Below are 17,406 nucleotides of genomic sequence, written 5' to 3' on the forward strand. Positions count from 1 at the left end.
ACAAAGGTACTCTTGCCGATGGAAGAAATTCCATCGTCGTAAGGGAAGGCCCTGGTCAATCAACTCACCGCCATTGACCAGGGGAGGGGGGAACAATCTGATGAGCGAGATCATAACACGTGAACAACAAACCATACCGATAGGTTGATAGTTTTCTGTTGGTACGGCGTGTGGTCACAGGAACAATCGGCGGTCGTAGCATGAACTCAAGAGTACCTTCATTTTACAGCATATAGAGGTGTACCAATCCCACCATGATCGCCAGAGCAAGATTCATTCTTTAATCGCTACCAGATCAAACATGAGACCAGCATCCTAAAAAAGAAAAAGGAACGCAAAAGTTTTTAGAAATCCTTATCTTTCGGCTTTTTAAAGAAGATAGGCCATTACAAAAACAAGGTCTAACAGTCGACTCTTTCCTATCAGGATTTTACAACCTGAATACCAAGGGACCACTATTAGAAGAGAGCATAATAAGTAAATGCCGACGCCATCTTTGACTTTTTGGATGGTCGGCGGCGCCATAAACTCGATAACCAGCACCGCGGAGTCAATAAATTCAACTAAATAGAATCCTAAAACAATCTTATTCGAGCACACGCGGGACCCGCAGCAATGAAATTCACACAAGCGGCAATCATCCGAGCAGAGAATGGAGAAGGGAAATATACTTGGAATTGTTTTTCCGAATGAGAAAGCCTTTGGTCCTTGCAAATCCGTTTTTGCCGGGCACAATAGACATATCTGCTCAGTCACAACATAAGGAACCCCCAATGTTCCTCAAAGCCTACCCGGCCTGACAGCTTTAGTTGAATGATCTGATCCCGAAGCTAGCTTTCTACTTAAATTGCTATGACTGGCCAACTAATGATCGGACTACCTATCTTGATGTTTTGAATCTGTATTCAGAGCTTTTTTCCAACTACCGGGACTACTAATTTCAAGTACAAAGCTCTCCTATGAATATGCTACTGCTCTTACTTTCTACCTGAATCCGAGCATTGAAGCAAGCTCTTTATCGCACCATAACCGAGTCTCTCCTTGCAGCTCTGATCAATCCACCCGGCAAATAACTGCTCCTTACTCTTTGATTGTATGTCCATTTTTGCTTGATGTCTGGCTCACCGGATCTGGTACATGAAAAAGCCATTCCTTTTCGCTTTCCTTCAACCACTCAGTATACTTTTTTACTGGAAGAGTCAAGCGAAAGCAATTAGTTTAGAAGGAAGAGGAAGACCTGGGGGGCTTACGTCCTCATTTCACTCTTTTTGCTCCTGCGAGACACGACTCAACTACTTTTTACAATTGACAGGGTAGCTCGGAGGTCAGATGAGTCCCCATAAAGATAGATTAGTACTGGAAGGTTCAGATGAAGGAAGGGCTGAAACAAGGCACAAACTTTGAAATGGGGTAGGGTAAATAAATATGAGCAATCCGTGAGAATAGCAAACCCCTATCTCTTATAAAGAAGAAGATAGATAGGTCCACGAGTTGAGACAGAGAAGTTCTGACTAATCAAGTAGGAGCCACGAGAGTCAGAGGCTGCATCATCAAAGGGGTATAGAAATAATTCAGAAGCACTATGGCCTGAAGCGAAGGGCAGGAACGAACGGAATCAATGTGTTCCAATTTATCCGGAGTAAGGACAGCAGCTGAGAAGGGGAAAAAAAATAGCGTAGAAAAAAAAAGGTAGGACCAGATCATGCGAAGAGCTCTTCGCCCTATTGATTAGGAATCTCGATCAGAAACCACCAGGCCATGTCTCCCGATAAAAGATGATCCCCACAATGGATGTCAGGCCTTGGCTTCATAAAATCTGATTGGATCCGCACTAGAGGATAAGAATACAGATAGGCTGACTAAGAAGATCTTCCAATTTTCTTACCTGAAAAGATGAGTTATTCAAAGGAATACCTGCAAAATAGAATAAACACATGGCACAGCTGGGTGCTAGAATAGTAGTTAATAGAAGTTCTAGTCACTTAAAAAAAAAATAACCACTGCTTAACTTAATTAGATCGTAGAAGATAAGCAAGCGGGTTCGGGCAGTTAGTCCTATTTGAAGGTAAGAAGTTCGGGTAGTAAGGGCTAGGTTTATATAGGGGCTATATTTTGGAGAAACATATGGTCTTGCTCATTTCCCATCAAGGAATGGAGATTGGGTTGGTGTTTGGAAGGGATTCAGTAAACTGACCTTGGCCAGCAAGCAGAAAAAGGACTGACGTCTTGGGGCGCGCTAGCGCGCGTACTCTTCTTCTGCGAGACTCCATCCAAATCCACCACTTACTCGTTGGTTGGTGTTCCATTCTGTTATCTTAGACTATGCTGCCTTCTTCAATTCCATTCTTCGTCTCCCTAGTCGAAGTCTTCTTGCTGGCCCAACCCAACATGCATTTTAGAGTGCCGTGCCAGGGCGATAGGCGCTCCGCAGTCACGCATGATCACCAGAGCCTTTCTTGGCTATGTAAATATAGGGCCGGAATAAGTGCAAGATCCTCAACAAAATGGATTAAGGTGGGCTTCGGATTATTAAGAATTTTTTCTATCTTGTCTTTTTTTTCATTAAGTTCTTGTTTGAATCTGCCGCTATTATCACAATATCCCTCCTTTTAGGGATAAAGCTATCAATGGTGAATCGAGCATTCGCTATCCTTTTTTTTTTTTTAGCTTTTTTTAATTTGAATGGAAGAAAAGTAATGAAACCTGCGATGGCTACTGAATAACCTCCTTCTATTTTATTAATTTGAAACCCTTTTACCTTTTTCTTCGTTCGCCAAATCTTCTTCAGTTCTATCCAAGCTCGGTTTTGTCTGAATCTTTGTGGAAGAAGAAGCGGTTCGCCAGCCGCTACATCCAGGGATCCCACAAAATCATTAAACCTGGCGGCTGCTCGCTCTTTGATCAGTGATTCACCGGCCACTAGATCGATGAAGAATCTCTCAAAAATCCGCTTTTTGATCAGTGATTCACCAGCCACTACATTCTTGGATCCCACCTTATTCTCAAACCTGGTGGCTCGCTTGATTGGCAGTCCTGTAAGCTCATCTTGCATACAAATTTTTGGGGTACCAAGGCCTGCATCCACCAAGAACATTTCTTCCCTTAAGCGTAAGCGTAAAACTGAAGATTGTAAGGCGTTTCCACTACATAATAAGAAACTCGAATTAGATCTTGGAAATGATCGACTCCAATAGATGCTCATCATAAGCTTTTTTTTCCTCCTATTCCTATTGATCAGAAGTATCCAGCAGCGCCACGCCAGAGTGACTTCCGAAGCGCTACGGACGGGACGAAATCCGGCAGCCAGTTGCTGGCTCTGAATAACCAGCCCAGCAAGAAGCTAAATTCTTCCATAACATAACGGGGCGGGGTTGCGCGCGAGCCGAGTGACGTAGGTGCACAAGAGTACTTCGCGCCACAACCATCTCTTTTTTATAGGTTCTACGGACCGATGCCTCCTGCTTCATCTGGTAAAAAAGAGTCATAGATATGCCTGTAATTAGAAGGAAGAACCGCCATAAAAATCTTCCTCGTGTATCGTCTGTAGCAGAACTATGAACGGGAGCTAGCAATCCGGACCGTATTGAAAAGGTTCCTGAGACACAGCATGGAAGAGTCAAAATATTCAGAAGCGAGGTCCAATAATGAAGAAGGGGTAGAATTACTGAATGAATAAGAGCTGTGGCTAATACCCGAGGCATAAAAGACGCATTTTCTACGGGATCCCGAAACCACCAGCCACCCCGACCTAATTCATGATGAGCCCACCAACTTCCTGGCGAGATGCCTACGGTTAAAAACAACCAACATGTCAAGATCCAAATTCGAATTGGTTCCTGGTCCTGGTCAGAGACCACTGTGTTCGCGCCGGCGGTCCAACAAAGAGGCGAAGTAGTGGTGTCTTTCTTTCCATTACGAACGACAACACGCTTCGCCTGCTCCCTCCCCGTGTCCATTAGCGCTCCTGTCCAGAGCGAAGAGAAGGCGAAAAAGCGCCGCCGAAGCAGCATGAGCAGGCTTCTATTGCTACGCAACAATAGAGCAGGCGCGCCGCCCACAAAATGTTTGAATGATCGGGTAAAGAGCGAGATTCTTATATGGGATCCGACGCATCCAGCAGAGCGAAGCAGCGTTCCATTCTTTTCGGCGGCATCCTTCCGCATTGGCGGTGAGTGGAGTGCCACAATCCCATTCATCATTTTTGATCTACATAACCCAAAGCCCATAGCACTGGCGACGTCTCCGGCATAAATGCAAGGAGGATGTATAGCTGATATAGGATCTTGTGGAACAGGATTTGATTCTGCAAGCGGTTCGGTACGAACGAAGAAATTTCGAACAAAAGGATCGGAACTCGCTGATAGGAAAGGAGAGAAAAACAAAGCAATGCCAAGAGCTCCGTCAATCTGCTGTTCATCGATAGACGAAGCTCTCTCTTTTTCATCTCGTGCCAGATGTAACAAAAGATTAGTCCTTTTTCCTTCTCGCGAACCACGGGAGCGCCCAGCGCCCAGAAGAGCAAAGCTCATTTTCAAAACTGGGTCAAGCGGCGCATTAAAAAGGGCTGGCCCGTTAAAAGGACGCTTACTTTGCGAACGAAGTTCAGAATCAACAAGGGTTCTCCGAACGAAGGGAGTGTACAACTGGGGCGCAGCTCCACTTTTTTGTTGGAGAGATAGAATGGAGTTCTTCACGAAGTTCGAGACAAAGGAAAAAATCAAAGTTTCTCTATAGCCTCTGCGTTTTGAGACATTATGGCTTTGGGGTCGACCCCGGTAACAAAAAAGGAATCCATAAAAACTTGGGATCCAACACCATGATAAAATACTACCCTCATGATTAGACCATGTCCCTGAGATTTGATAAAAAAAAGGTGCATTAGCGGTTAATACGTTGTAATTAGATAAGTTATTTGGAATATGACGGAACGAAAGACCAAGGAAAGAAAGAAGAATGCACCAAAATGCAGGTGCTGCACCAAACGCTGGTGGTTGTTTCTTGTTGTAAGTGAATGCAACGAAAAGACCCGGAAATAACAAATAATGAGAAAATTCATTTATAGACATTTCGTGCTCATTTCCTAATTTCTGCTTAGTTATTCCCATCATCCGGTAACCACAGGATGATCCCAATCTCCTTTTAGTAATAGATCTTTTTGATATGTCTCAGTCTCAGCGGCAAGGAAGAGAAAATGCATCGAGTCGTTTATCAAGAAAGTGGACGAGCTATGGATCAAGATCATATTTAGTCACATTTCTACCGGTGCACTTCTCATGAAATAATTCCCTTTCCAAGGAAAGGAAAACAAGAACTCGAATACTCGTAATAGCGATCCCGATCCACCTACTTTTTTTCTATTCTTTTATTCGAAACGTGCTAAAGCACAAGCCATTTTTATGCATGGGGCATAAGAGTGGACAATCTATGTTATCGAAGGAAGTAAATAACAACACTTCTTTCGGTCTACCCACCCTCATTCAGTAAACCAATAGGATTGCAGCATTGGAATTAGAGTTGGCCAGGTCCTCTAAAAAGAAAAGAAGAAACTACTTAGAATAGATAAATGCCATTGGTTTTCTCGTACTACGATATCTTTTTTTTTTGTTTTTGGCCATGATTGTGCTGCTCCTGTGAAGGCTAGTGGGAAAGCTCACCGTTCGTTGTGATGAGTGGGGGCCTTGTATCTGTATTCGGATCAGCTCCTTAACATAGTTTCCTGCTTGAACCCTGGCTGGGAGCTGGGAGAGGTGTCCCACTACAGGTGCAAATAAACCATTTTACCTTTCAGGGGAAGCGAACAAAGTCATTGGAATAGTTTATTTATTGGGTGGGTCCTTCTCTTCTCATTTCAAGATCGATCATCTCGAGTCTCGGGCTGAATAACCTACTCTTCCTCCGATCTGTAAAGATGAATTTCAATACCTTGTTCTTATATGAGTTTCATGAGTACGATCTAGACTATACTTATTTTATCAGGTTTTTTTCGCATAGCGAGTAGAGGAATAGTTTCTAGTTTTGGAACCACCTGAGCAGGAATCGCTGATCCACCTTCACTTGTTTCCTCTGGCTTCGATTCTTTTATTGTATAGTGGACTACTTAGGAGCTTTAAAGCCGCACTGACCCTCGTTAAAAAAAGAGCTGGGACCCACCTACTATAGATGGGCCTCGTTCCTTTATAATACGATCTAGCTTGATCCATCATCCTCAAATTATGATAACTGCCTTCTAGCCGCAGCCGGAGCTACTTCTAATCCGGAATCCAAAGGAGTCGAGCTTTTCGTACTACCATCGCCCGGGCATCGCTTTCTTCCCACTGCTTTCGTCCAGTTTTATTGCTCCTCCTCTCAACTTATTGTTCTTGTGAATACCGTACGTAGTAGTTCTTGTGAATATCAATCTAGGCGTAGGGCTAGGCTGGCTTGCAAGATTCGCTTCGTGCCGTTGGCAAAACACTGGTATATGCTTCGCCCTTCTCTTCCTTTAAGTTTAAGGGGACAAAGTCTTCGCTTCGCGCCTCGCATTTGACGGGCGGAGTTCGGACCACCAGTCCTACGTCTCCGCCGACCACTCACCTTGCTCGGATTAACTCACCAAAGTCTGCTTTCGCCCACCTGGGTAGGCAGCTGAGTGCCTATACAAGTTGGAAATCGATTCGGTGTTACAACGCCACCACCACCGAGATCGATCCCGATGTCACCTTTCAAGAACAGTAGATTAATCTAATCTCTCACACTTACTAGATGTACTAGAGTATAGGACTTGGTGAGAGGTTGAACTAATATGCATGTGCGCACAGTAGATGGGAACAAAGGCTCTCTCTGTTGTTCTTCCGTACGCTCGCCTGATAAGTCTTTTGGCTTAGCTATATGTAGACCCTGGCGTGGATTGCTCCTTACCTAGCTCCCCATGCTAACTGCCGAATCTCCCTGGCTTGCAGGGAACATAATCCGTTAATTACCTTGCTTAGGATGGCAGCCGTAAACCATATCAACTTCCCATGACGTGTGGGTCCTGATATGGAAACGTGAGCTACTTGGACTCAGGGAATTTTAAGCAGCATGCTGCTTGTACATCTATTCGTAACAAAACAGCAGAGACGTGATCCTTTCGCTCAGGCCTCAGGTTGGTTTGCGTCCTGCATGCAGATCATGTACTTCTCCTTTGAATCATCGTATCTCCTCATCTGCTTATCTCTTCATTTGAATTATTTTATCTCGTCAACCTGTTCAAATATAACTCCAGTAATTTTATATTGGTTGATACTACCTTCCAGTTTACAAGCCCTGGTCTGGGTCATGTAGTGGAGAATCGAGATGCCATGTAGAACAAAGAGGCGCTGGTCTGGGCATATTTACAAGGGAACCCGCTCTATGACGGCTATGTTACATGCACACCCCCATTTTTAAGGCTTAGTTACACAAGAGTCTGCTTGCTCTCATGTTTAGCTGTGTACCCATTTTGGGGCTTTACTCTTTCATGATGGAACGAGGAGCTGGAGTTGATTTGAGGTAGCGGATTAAGTAGTGATGGGCAACCTCAAGTTGACTTGTTTCATAGGGTAGAAGCTTGAGTTGATTTGCGGCAGCAGCGGCAAGCTTGTGTCGACTGCAGACAACTTGAATCCGTTAGCAACGGTAGTGCGAAGCAGCTTGAACTGACTTGTTCTAGCCATTGGCCGGCTCCTGTCGACTTGAACTAGCAAAGAGAAGCTCATGTCGACCCGCGGGGGCAGTAACACGTTCACGTTGACTCTTGTCAGTCTCAAGCCTGAACAGCACTTATTGAAACTTCAAGAAAGCTCAAACTCGATGAGTGCTAATTAAGCATAATTCAAGTCAGGCATGCCAGTATGAAGAATCAAAAAATTGCAAATTAGCTGGTTCAAAGAAAGTTCAAACTGACCTATACAGCCTATTATCATATTGTATCAAACTTGTATGAACCAAGTCTCACAGAAACTAGAGGAATAAAGGTAAAAAGTAGGCCAAATCAACCTTCTAAAATATGAATTTGTGGCGCGCAATCATTTAAGCTTCCAAAAATGTCATATTAGGTATAAAGGAACCTGGATTAGCTTTTTATAAACCTTGAAAAGAAATGAAACAAGATTGGACGTGGCTTAGGCTTTTCGTGCACTAACACATGTCAAGACTGGTACAGCTTTACTACTCATGACTGGTACAGCTTTTTCTTTTCCTGTACTAACTCGTGTCACTCATGCACATATGTACTAATCAGTTAAGACATTCTAATTCCAAATTGAACAGATTCAATAGAAGAACTCACAGCCAAAACAAGCGAAAGAGGAAGGGCTCCACATGGATTGCCTTTTTTTCCTAACTATCAGAAGGTTGTTGCTGTCTTTTTCGCATTGGATTTCTTTCACGAGACTCGGAAATCAAGAGGATGGGAACGACTACTGCTCAAACGCATCGGACTGAAAAGGAGGTCTCAACCAGAGCCGTTAGCGGAGGAAATCTTTCTGCCAGGATCTGGAAAGGTCCGTGCCGACGACTTCTGTCACAATCCTGATCTTAAAACAACAATATCCATTTCATAGGCGAGGGTGGGGGAGAAGCAAGCCGAACCTCTGATCGACCCGGACACGTAAAAAATTCTCGGCGTCGAGAGAAAGACGAGATTCAGTAAGTAATTCAGTGAGTGCTTTCTTTTATAAGAAGAGCGTCGGCTTGGAAGAAGAAAATGAAATACGAACAACCGCGCTGGTCGTAATAGATCGACTTGAATGCGTCTTCTTGCTCCAGCATTCAAGTTCCATTTCAAGGAAGGACGACGTACCATGATACTTTCTGTTTTGTCGAGCCCTGCTTTGGTCTCTGGTTTGATGGTTGTACGTGCTAAAAATCCGGTACATTCCGTTTTGTTTCCCATCCTAGTCTTTTGCGACACTTCTGGTTTACTTATTTTGTTAGGTCTCGACTTCTCCGCTATGATCTTCCCAGTAGTTCATATAGGAGCTATTGCCGTTTCATTCCTATTCGTGGTTATGATGTTCAATATTCAAATAGCGGAGATTCACGAAGAAGTATTGCGCTATTTACCAGTGAGTGGTATTATTGGACTGATCTTTTGGTGGGAAATGTTCTTCATTTTAGATAATGAAACCATTCCATTACTACCAACCCAAAGAAATACGACCTCCCTGGGATATACGGTTTATGCCGGAAAGGTACGAAGTTGGACTAATTTGGAAACATTGGGCAATTTACTTTATACCTACTATTCCGTCTGGTTTTTGGTTTCTAGTTTGATTTTATTAGTAGCTATGATTGGGGCTATAGTACTGACTATGCATAGGACTACAAAGGTGAAAAGACAGGATGTATTCCGACGAAATGCCTTGGATTTTAGGAGGACTATAATGAGGAGGCCGAGAGCTAGCACGAAAACAGTGATTCTTGAACGGCCAAGAATCACAGCAAAGAACAGAACACCTCGTTCCCATTTCTCTTTTTGTACGGGGAAGTCCGTGGGGACCCACTCCCGAAGTGTCTCCTCCTGGGCCGAATTTAGCGAGCTCCTACCCGTAGTGGCCCCCTACGTTGAAACTGTAGTTGAAACTGCGGGGAGTGTACCGATGCCACAAAGGCCTTAGGTTTGATTCGACTTCTTTTCCAATTGTCTTTATCTAAAGGCTGAATTCGCTTGTTTATAGGTTGTTCCTGTCCTGTAGTTCAATACACTATTCTAAGGCCTGTTGCCTATACAGGATCTCAAGTTTCTAGTACAGTCAGCTTTGGTTATCGCTATACCCTCTCTAGACAAACGATTTGATTCAACCCACTCTACTACTGGTACAGTAGCACCCTGCCTTAATAATCGCATAGGCACCCGGGAACCTTACTCAGTAAAGAAGGAGACTCCCTAAACAAGACTGCTAGCTGGTATGGAGGGACTAGCTTTGCTTGCTTCCTAGTCAAATATGCCCTATCCGTCTTACTTTAATATGGAATGGTATATATATAAATATCCTTCCTGCAGAACTGAGAAGGTCTTAAGGTCTACACGTGAGAAATACGTCTAATACTACGATAGGAGAACTACTAACTTCCGCCATCTGCATTAGTTACGTTAGCGTAGGTAGGCGGTTCTCATGCCAAAGGGGAAGATCTCGCTCAGCCAAGTGCACAACCTGAGTAAGTACACTTATCGAGGAGTGATAGGGCAGCAGAGTTTGAGGCAAAAAAAAGATTTGGGTGGCTATGGGTGATATGGGGAATCTAACAATTAATTGACAATGATTTCACCGTGGTGTGCATTGGTAGCTTCAAGACGAAGGCATTTTCCATATGTAAGCCACAATTTCAGTATCTTATTCTTCTGAACCAGGAAAAGCGTTCTGGTAAGGAGTATGAAAGAAGAGTACGAAAAAGGAAGTAAAAAGTGGTAGATCCAGGACATGCCAATTTCTTTCTCATCTTTCGCATCGCCAGACAGCGCATGGTTTTCTCAAGATCGTATTTAATTAAAGAAGAACGGAGATTGAGAAGAAGATAAAATGAACTTAAGTCCTCGTCTCAAGAGAGGGACGAGTCGAAATTCGTTCTGGACTTGTGCACGTAAAAAGGCTTCCACGTTTGTAAAGAGAAGAAATGGGTAGAGCAAAAAAAGAACATAGAAAAAGAATAGGCCTGATTTGATTCGTCTGCTCGTGGGATTGCCGATACTGCTACCCGGCTACACTGAAAGAGGGAAGCGAATAGCCTGAAGATTCTTTCCTTTGTTGTCTCACTATCAGAGCTTGCGAGAGAGACCAAAAATACTCTCTTCGGCGACTTAGACTTACTCATTTTGGCGATGTCTGGCACCCGCGCAGGAAGGGTTGAATTGTCTGAATTTCACTCTGTGAGATAATGGATCTAACGTTAGGGCTTAGTTACTCCATCTCTCTAGCCGGAACTACTTGAACCCGAGTAATTAGCTTCCTTAAGCCATGTCCATGTCCATATTTATGGAGCTAAATCGGATGGTAACTAGATTCATTCCGTAGCATGGGATTCTGTAAGAGCATCTCTAAATAATAGCTACGCATCAGTTTGAGTTCGAGATTGAAAAGTCCTCTCAAGTTGACTATTTTTGGATAAATGGGTCCTGTCAAACTGTTGTGACTGGCATCAAAATACGAAAGGCTTGTTAGATTACCAATACTATGTTAGCATTATCAAGACTGCAATCTATCACAATTTTGAGATGCTCTATAATTAGAAAAGAAAACATGATTATCTGTAAATTGAGGACTTGGTCCAGAAGTGAGAAAATAGGTGTGAAATTCCAGGCTAGGGTTAGCAAGGAATTGTTTGGGCTGATTGAGGATATAGAGCTGATGGAGCTACCTTTGCAAGGGCGCAAATTCACTTGGAACAATGCTGTGTCAGCTGCTAAGTTAGACAGATTCCTTTTTACAATAGACTGGGATTAAATGTTGTATACCCATGCTGTGGCGACAGCCCCTTCCTAGATATGGTTCAGACCATGTTCCTTTGTTGCTGGAGTGTGAGACTGAACTGTTCAAAGGGTTTTTCAAGTTTGAAAGATCATGGTTTCAACAAGAAGACTTTATTCAGAGGATGGAGGTGGCATGCACTGTTGTTAAAAGGAGAATTGGGGAAGCCTTTTGAGTACATTTACAACAGATGAGAAAGTGTTTTAGGGGTGGAGTGCAAATGCGAATAGAGAGATTAGGAGAACAAAGGAAGAATTGTTGACCAGTCTGGATAAGTTGGAGCTTTAGCAGGAAGAGAGGGAATTGGAGCAAGAGGAGTGGGAGTGCGTTGATTACTGATTTCACTGGGGTTCCCCTACCGTCCAGAGAGAGTTGTCGCCAGGTCCTCGAAAAAAGAATCTGCCATAAAAGAGATGGAGATTGACCGGCCACAAGACAAGAGTTTGACCACGGGGTAAGGTTACCATTCCCAAAGAAAAGACCAGTTACGGACTTGTACTCTACAACATAAAAAAAGAGGACTGAATCGGCGATCCTTCGAATAGTTTACTCGACCTTCAAAGTATTGTTCATCGCCAAGTAGGCTTCCTGAAAGGCGGACAGGGCAAGCAAAACAAGGGTTTATGTATACATACACGGATAGGGAGAAGTTTCAAAAGAGATAGGCGCGCAGCGAATAAGGTACCAGTCTCACCGGAGTATGCTATTTCCCATAGCCCGTCTTACGTACCTTCTTAAACGTCTTCGGCTTTCACTGGTCAAACTACTCTAAGTGAAGAAAAGCGAGAGGTAAGTAGGTAGGCTTGTGTCCGAAAACAGGGAAAGCTCATCCCAAAAAATGATTGTATGGAGTTTACGGCTTGTGGCTTGAAAGAAGAAAGAGTAGAAAAAAAGAAGTCTGGAGAATTTGAATTAAACCAACCTAACATTAAGTACTCTAACTCTCAAAGATTCTTTCCTACATATCAATCTGAATCGGAAGGTAGCCTCACTCAAAGAGGCGCGGAGCGAGTAGCTCATTCCATTAACGAGGCCTATTATGATGAAAGCTATCTATCCCTCTTCCCAGTTCTGATGAAGATGAAGGTGATGAGGTGTTCCCTTTACCGAAGAAGCATTAACGGATGGAATCATCTGGCTGCGAGTCCCCCTCTCCTGAGTCCGCAAAGACTGTGGTTCCCCCTCATCAGAAGAGGCTCACCGAGGCCGGTCTTCAGTTGAGAAAAGTGCGAGAGTCATAGAAAGTTTGAAATCCAAATCAAGATAAAACGCGAGTAGTTTAAGCAGTGAAGATAGAGTATGAAGTCTCGGCTAGCTATGTGCTCACCTAATTTCAGAGTCTTGGGCCACGTAAGTGTGCTTCGCTTGCATTAAAAGTAGTTTATTTGGAAATCAGTCTAGCGCCTGCCTGCCTATCTGTTAAATAATGAGGAAAGAAATGCCTAAGTAGGCTCGGGATTTAGTCACTCTCCTTGTGCTAATAGATGGGTTTAGCCCAGGTGGGTGGTCCTGGCAATTAAACTATAGTTCATTTGCTGCTCTTAAGTTAGCCCACTCTAATACTCAAAGTAGGTAGGCCTGCCAGTTTGTTAATTTCCCTTTTTGGACATACTTTAGAGTACTGATAAGAGGAGGAGAGATTCACTAGCATTTTTTGAGTGACTTAGATAGAGAATTCCCAGCTGCTTTGACTCAGAGCCACTATTCTTCTAGCTGCTAGGACCTGCTTTCTTTCTGTACCAGGCTGAGAGAATTCCCTCAAGTGAGTGGTCCCGCTCAAAAAACATGTTCTTGGTAGGTACGATTTGAATAATGTAAGCATTGAAATACTACCCTGCTCCTTTGTTGAGAACGGGTTCAACTCATTATTAAGGCGCGTGCGAGCAACACATTTTTTCCTATTACCAACAGGGAGCTCTTGGGGACTCCTGGTACCTGGGGCCTGAGGTATGAATTTATGGAGTGGTGATGAGCTGTTCAGTGATAGGTACCACCAAAGATGAGTTTGATTTCTACTAGTAAGTAGACTTACTCGCCTGCCCAGTGGTTGTTGGTTTAGCAGTCAAACGGGGTATCATCATAGTCGCTTGCGGCACAAGACCATCTTCCCTCTTTCCTTTCATACCATATACTTCCTTGTCTTGTTCATCGGCTTCGCTTATAAAAGTGCATCATCGCTACGCTTTCCTAAAGACTTGACCTGACTTAGTGTATTCACTTGACTTTGGAGGTCCTAACTGGAGACTCAGACTACTTTTTCTCTCTTTAGGGAAGGGTTAGATTCTCTTTACCCTTCTTTGAAATATAAAGCTCAAGTGATTGATTCACGGAGTTCAGAGCCAGTTAACCAGTTGTAGATATGTGAAGGACAAGGACAACCTCAATGTGACGAATGGAAAGCTTGGTCCTCCTCGGTTGGGATGATGAATAATAAGCAGTTCTGGTACTCTAGAGATACAGATTTTATGGATGTTCAGCTATCAAGGGCACGGGTGGAATACCACTCCTTACACACTGCCTTTTTCCCTTAGAAACCCATCCATGGAGACTCTCCTCCTTTCAGGGATTTATTTTCACTGACTTCCTCTTGCTTAAGGCGCCGGCTAATCTCTTTTCTTTGAGTTGAGAATCTAGTGACCTTCTTTTGCCTTTGGTTACCAGGAGAACGGGATGCTTCACCTGCGTGCGAGATAGGAGTGGTGGGTACGATCTCAATCGAAGGAAAATAGGTGTAGGTTGCGCTTTCGCAATAGTGTAGTACTTGAGGCAGAATCCACCACCTAAGAATTAGGCATGATTGATACAAAGCTTATCTGTAGACGGATAAGTGAGTCTCCAACCTTAGCTAGTTGTACAAGGCACACTGCCAAGGCGTATGTATTAGCCAGACCTAGAAATTCATTACCATGATTCCCCATCAAAGAAATCCGTTCCTTCTCTTCCTAAATTCTTACTGTAATCAAAGCAAGGGAAACTTTGTTGAATCTGCCCTCGCCTGGTGCCAACCAAGTAGGAAAGAAAGGGAGCAGCTATCCCCGTTCATAATACCTATTAAGTTATGCGGACGATCCCTACCCACAGAAAGCCGTTCATGCCGATCTGCTTCTCCAAGCTAGCAAACCTATTATTCTGGTGACAAAACCGTTCCTGTCCATGAATTGATTCTTTACCTATCTAGGGTATAAGCTTACCCATCTATACTTGACCCAATGCTTTTACTTGACTTACTCTACTATCCGTGCCGTGAATACACCTAAAAGCTTGTTGACCTAACCTAAGCAAGCTATCAGGCTGATACACCACTTGGTTATCTTCTTTAAGATCATCTCTCTTTCCTGCATTCTTATCTCTCAGAACTACATCCTAAGCTTGTTCGGAAACAGTTCAATTTGCAAAGGAATTTCTGGAATGAAATGATTCTTCCTTATCAGGAATATAGTTCTGAGTTGTTATGTTTACATGCTTATAGGGCAAGAAACCCTTTTCAGTTTATGGCAGCTTGGCAAATTATAACAAACATGAAGGATAGCGATCCAAATGGTGAATTCTATCTATATAGATTCCCCCATCAGCTAGTGCTTATCAGCTAATAAGATAGGAAAGCCATTTAGATATCCTTGCTTTGACAAACCAGCTAAGGATGTAGCTGTCATCAACCAGAAGCAAGTAAGGGAAGCCCTCTACTCTAGTATTTCGCTTAGGAGGGGGACTCGGAGAGCAAGCCTGGTCTTGCAAATGAATCAAATGAATTGAAATATTGCTGAAGTAGTTGTTTATTTAAAAGCAAGGAAAGAGAGCAGTGGATGATTTAACAGTACGCCAATCTTGAACAGCGGAGGCTCTATCTTTTGCGTATAAGGGAAGGGGGAAGGACCTTTACTTTCTCCCTGAGGGTAGGAAAATCATGATCGGAATAGCGGAGGTAAAGCTATTGAACTTGGGTATATGCTCTTTCCTTTTGTCGAAGTGGAATCGTAGAACAGAATGTGATACGATGAGATAGAATGCAATAGAAACAAGGATTGGTTTGCTATTTATGATGACGAAGAGCTGGTACAAGCCTCCTTCAGGAAATGACCCTGCGATGAATGCAATCTACATTCTTCCAAGATGGTATATGACAGAAAGAAAGTGGTGCGATGAATTAGTATCATTTACTAGTCATTCTAAAACCGTTCCAATTCATTTCACATTTCATTACCTAGAGCCTGAGAGGGGTCACTGCTGAGAGGGTTCATACTATACCTATTACTATGGATGCTTCATCTAGCGCATACCAAATCAAGCCAGCCGGGTATCATAGGAGACAGGGGAAAAAGCACTTTCAAATGATGAACTTGCTAATGCAACTTATTCTACTAAATGCTAGAAGCAAACCAACATGCTAGAGACAAAGCTAACAACTACTATTCGAGAAAAGGCAGAAATAAAGAAATAAAACAACAACAGGTCTTTGCAATACATCAGTATTCTTCTACAACAAGAAGAAGAGGCAATACATAAGTATTATTCATAAAGGCAATATCTCTACACACCACACCTGAAAAGAAAATACTGAACAATACAATACTTATGCTCACTACACTCTTGATCAGGAAGTACCAGCTCCTCATAAGTGAGACAACAGAACAGAAGTAGAAGCTACCGGATTCACGCCCGCTAAGAAAACCTCTTCTTCTTTAGATCCTGAAAAAACGAAAATAAGTAAGAAGGAGCAGTAGTAGTAGGAAGACTTAAGTGACTTCGTTCATTTACGTTGAGATAGACGAGTAACTACTTTTTTCTATTTTTGTTTCCACGGTCACCGCGGAGGGCAGCCTTCACGATGAGCGATTGCTGTTCGCTCAGCAGCGCCCTCTTCCGCATTTCAAGAATGCGGATTTTGTCCCGAACATAAAGTCTATAATTTTCTATCCAAACTACTGGATTGTGTATCCAAACTACTGGATCGACGAAAGAGAGAAACATAGGCTCCTGGGTGAGATTCAGGCTTTGCTCTAGTTCGAGCTTCTCGTTTTCTATATTTAGAATTTCTTGAGGAATGATTGCAAGTCTTGCAGCGATACCCATGGCTTTGACTCTTTCTTTCTTGTCCCGCAAAATAGAGAGTGCGCCGAAGCTTCTATTTATAGGCGAGCCTATTCTTTAGCAGAATAATTTCTTATTAGAAGTCCTTTTTTTAATAGACTGTAACATAGAGAATTTGCCCAGAATTCATGTCCTCCATTAGTGCGAAAAAGAATGAATCCCTTGAGTCCGGCCCCCCCCGGGTATCGACACGCGGCTTAATCCCGATCACATCCTGAGGCAATAATAGAGCGAATAATTAAAAGAGTACTCCACCACGAGCAGCGAAAGCACGCTCAGCCAATCCTCACTCGACGGCTCCGTCCTTGCTCAGGAAAAAGCCGAACCACTCGCAGATGGATCTTTTTTTTCTACCTTTACAGCTCACTCTGTCAGTCCACTAACACCACACATATTCACGTCATGAAAGAATAGATTCCAGATAAAAAGTATACTAGCACATATTCACGTCATGAAAGATTAGATTCCAGATTTAGGGTATAAAGTATACTATCACAGATTCATCCTTGAGTGCGTGAAGATAGGGCAAGGTAATGCGGAGAATGCCACGACTCTTATATGTTTCAAATCGGGATGGCATGTGTCATTTCTTATAAGGGTCAGGGGCGTAGCGAGAGAGAGAGATAGCTAACCTAGCCATTGGCGGAGAGAGGGAGGCAACTGAAGCTTTTAGAGTCGGGTTTAGGTCTTCTTTTTGCTTGCCAGAATCCATCAACAGGGGTTTCATAGGGAGGTATTTTTTCCAGAAAGTTATCAAGTTATAGTGGAATTACCAACCGGACTGGCTTTCTCCAAGAGAGGGTTTTGTCTTTTCCGCTTCCTCGCGCAAAGAAAAAAAATAGAATCTCTTCTA

The 17,406-nt window shown here is 43.2% G+C and overlaps 3 protein-coding genes across 3 annotated transcripts; 1 reads left to right on the plus strand and 2 right to left on the minus strand.

Annotated features, from left to right (window-relative positions):
• Window positions 1-2,542: 2,542 nt before the first annotated feature.
• rps1 (ribosomal protein S1) lies at window positions 2,543-3,094 on the minus strand. The gene has a single exon. It carries the CDS (start codon window positions 3,092-3,094, stop codon window positions 2,543-2,545), a length of 552 nt encoding a protein of 183 aa, YP_762335.1.
• Window positions 3,095-3,278: 184 nt separating this feature from the next.
• On the minus strand, window positions 3,279-5,105 carry ccmFN (cytochrome c biogenesis FN). The gene has a single exon. The coding sequence runs from the start codon at window positions 5,103-5,105 to the stop codon at window positions 3,279-3,281; it is 1,827 nt and encodes a 608-aa protein (YP_762336.1).
• Window positions 5,106-8,801: 3,696 nt separating this feature from the next.
• Window positions 8,802-9,617, plus strand: nad6 (NADH dehydrogenase subunit 6). The gene has a single exon. The coding sequence runs from the start codon at window positions 8,802-8,804 to the stop codon at window positions 9,615-9,617; it is 816 nt and encodes a 271-aa protein (YP_762337.1).
• The last annotated feature ends 7,789 nt before the right edge of the window (window positions 9,618-17,406 follow it).

Source organism: Sorghum bicolor, mitochondrion, assembly GCF_000003195.3.
Source record: "Sorghum bicolor mitochondrion, complete genome".
Lineage (NCBI taxonomy): Eukaryota > Viridiplantae > Streptophyta > Magnoliopsida > Poales > Poaceae > Sorghum > Sorghum bicolor.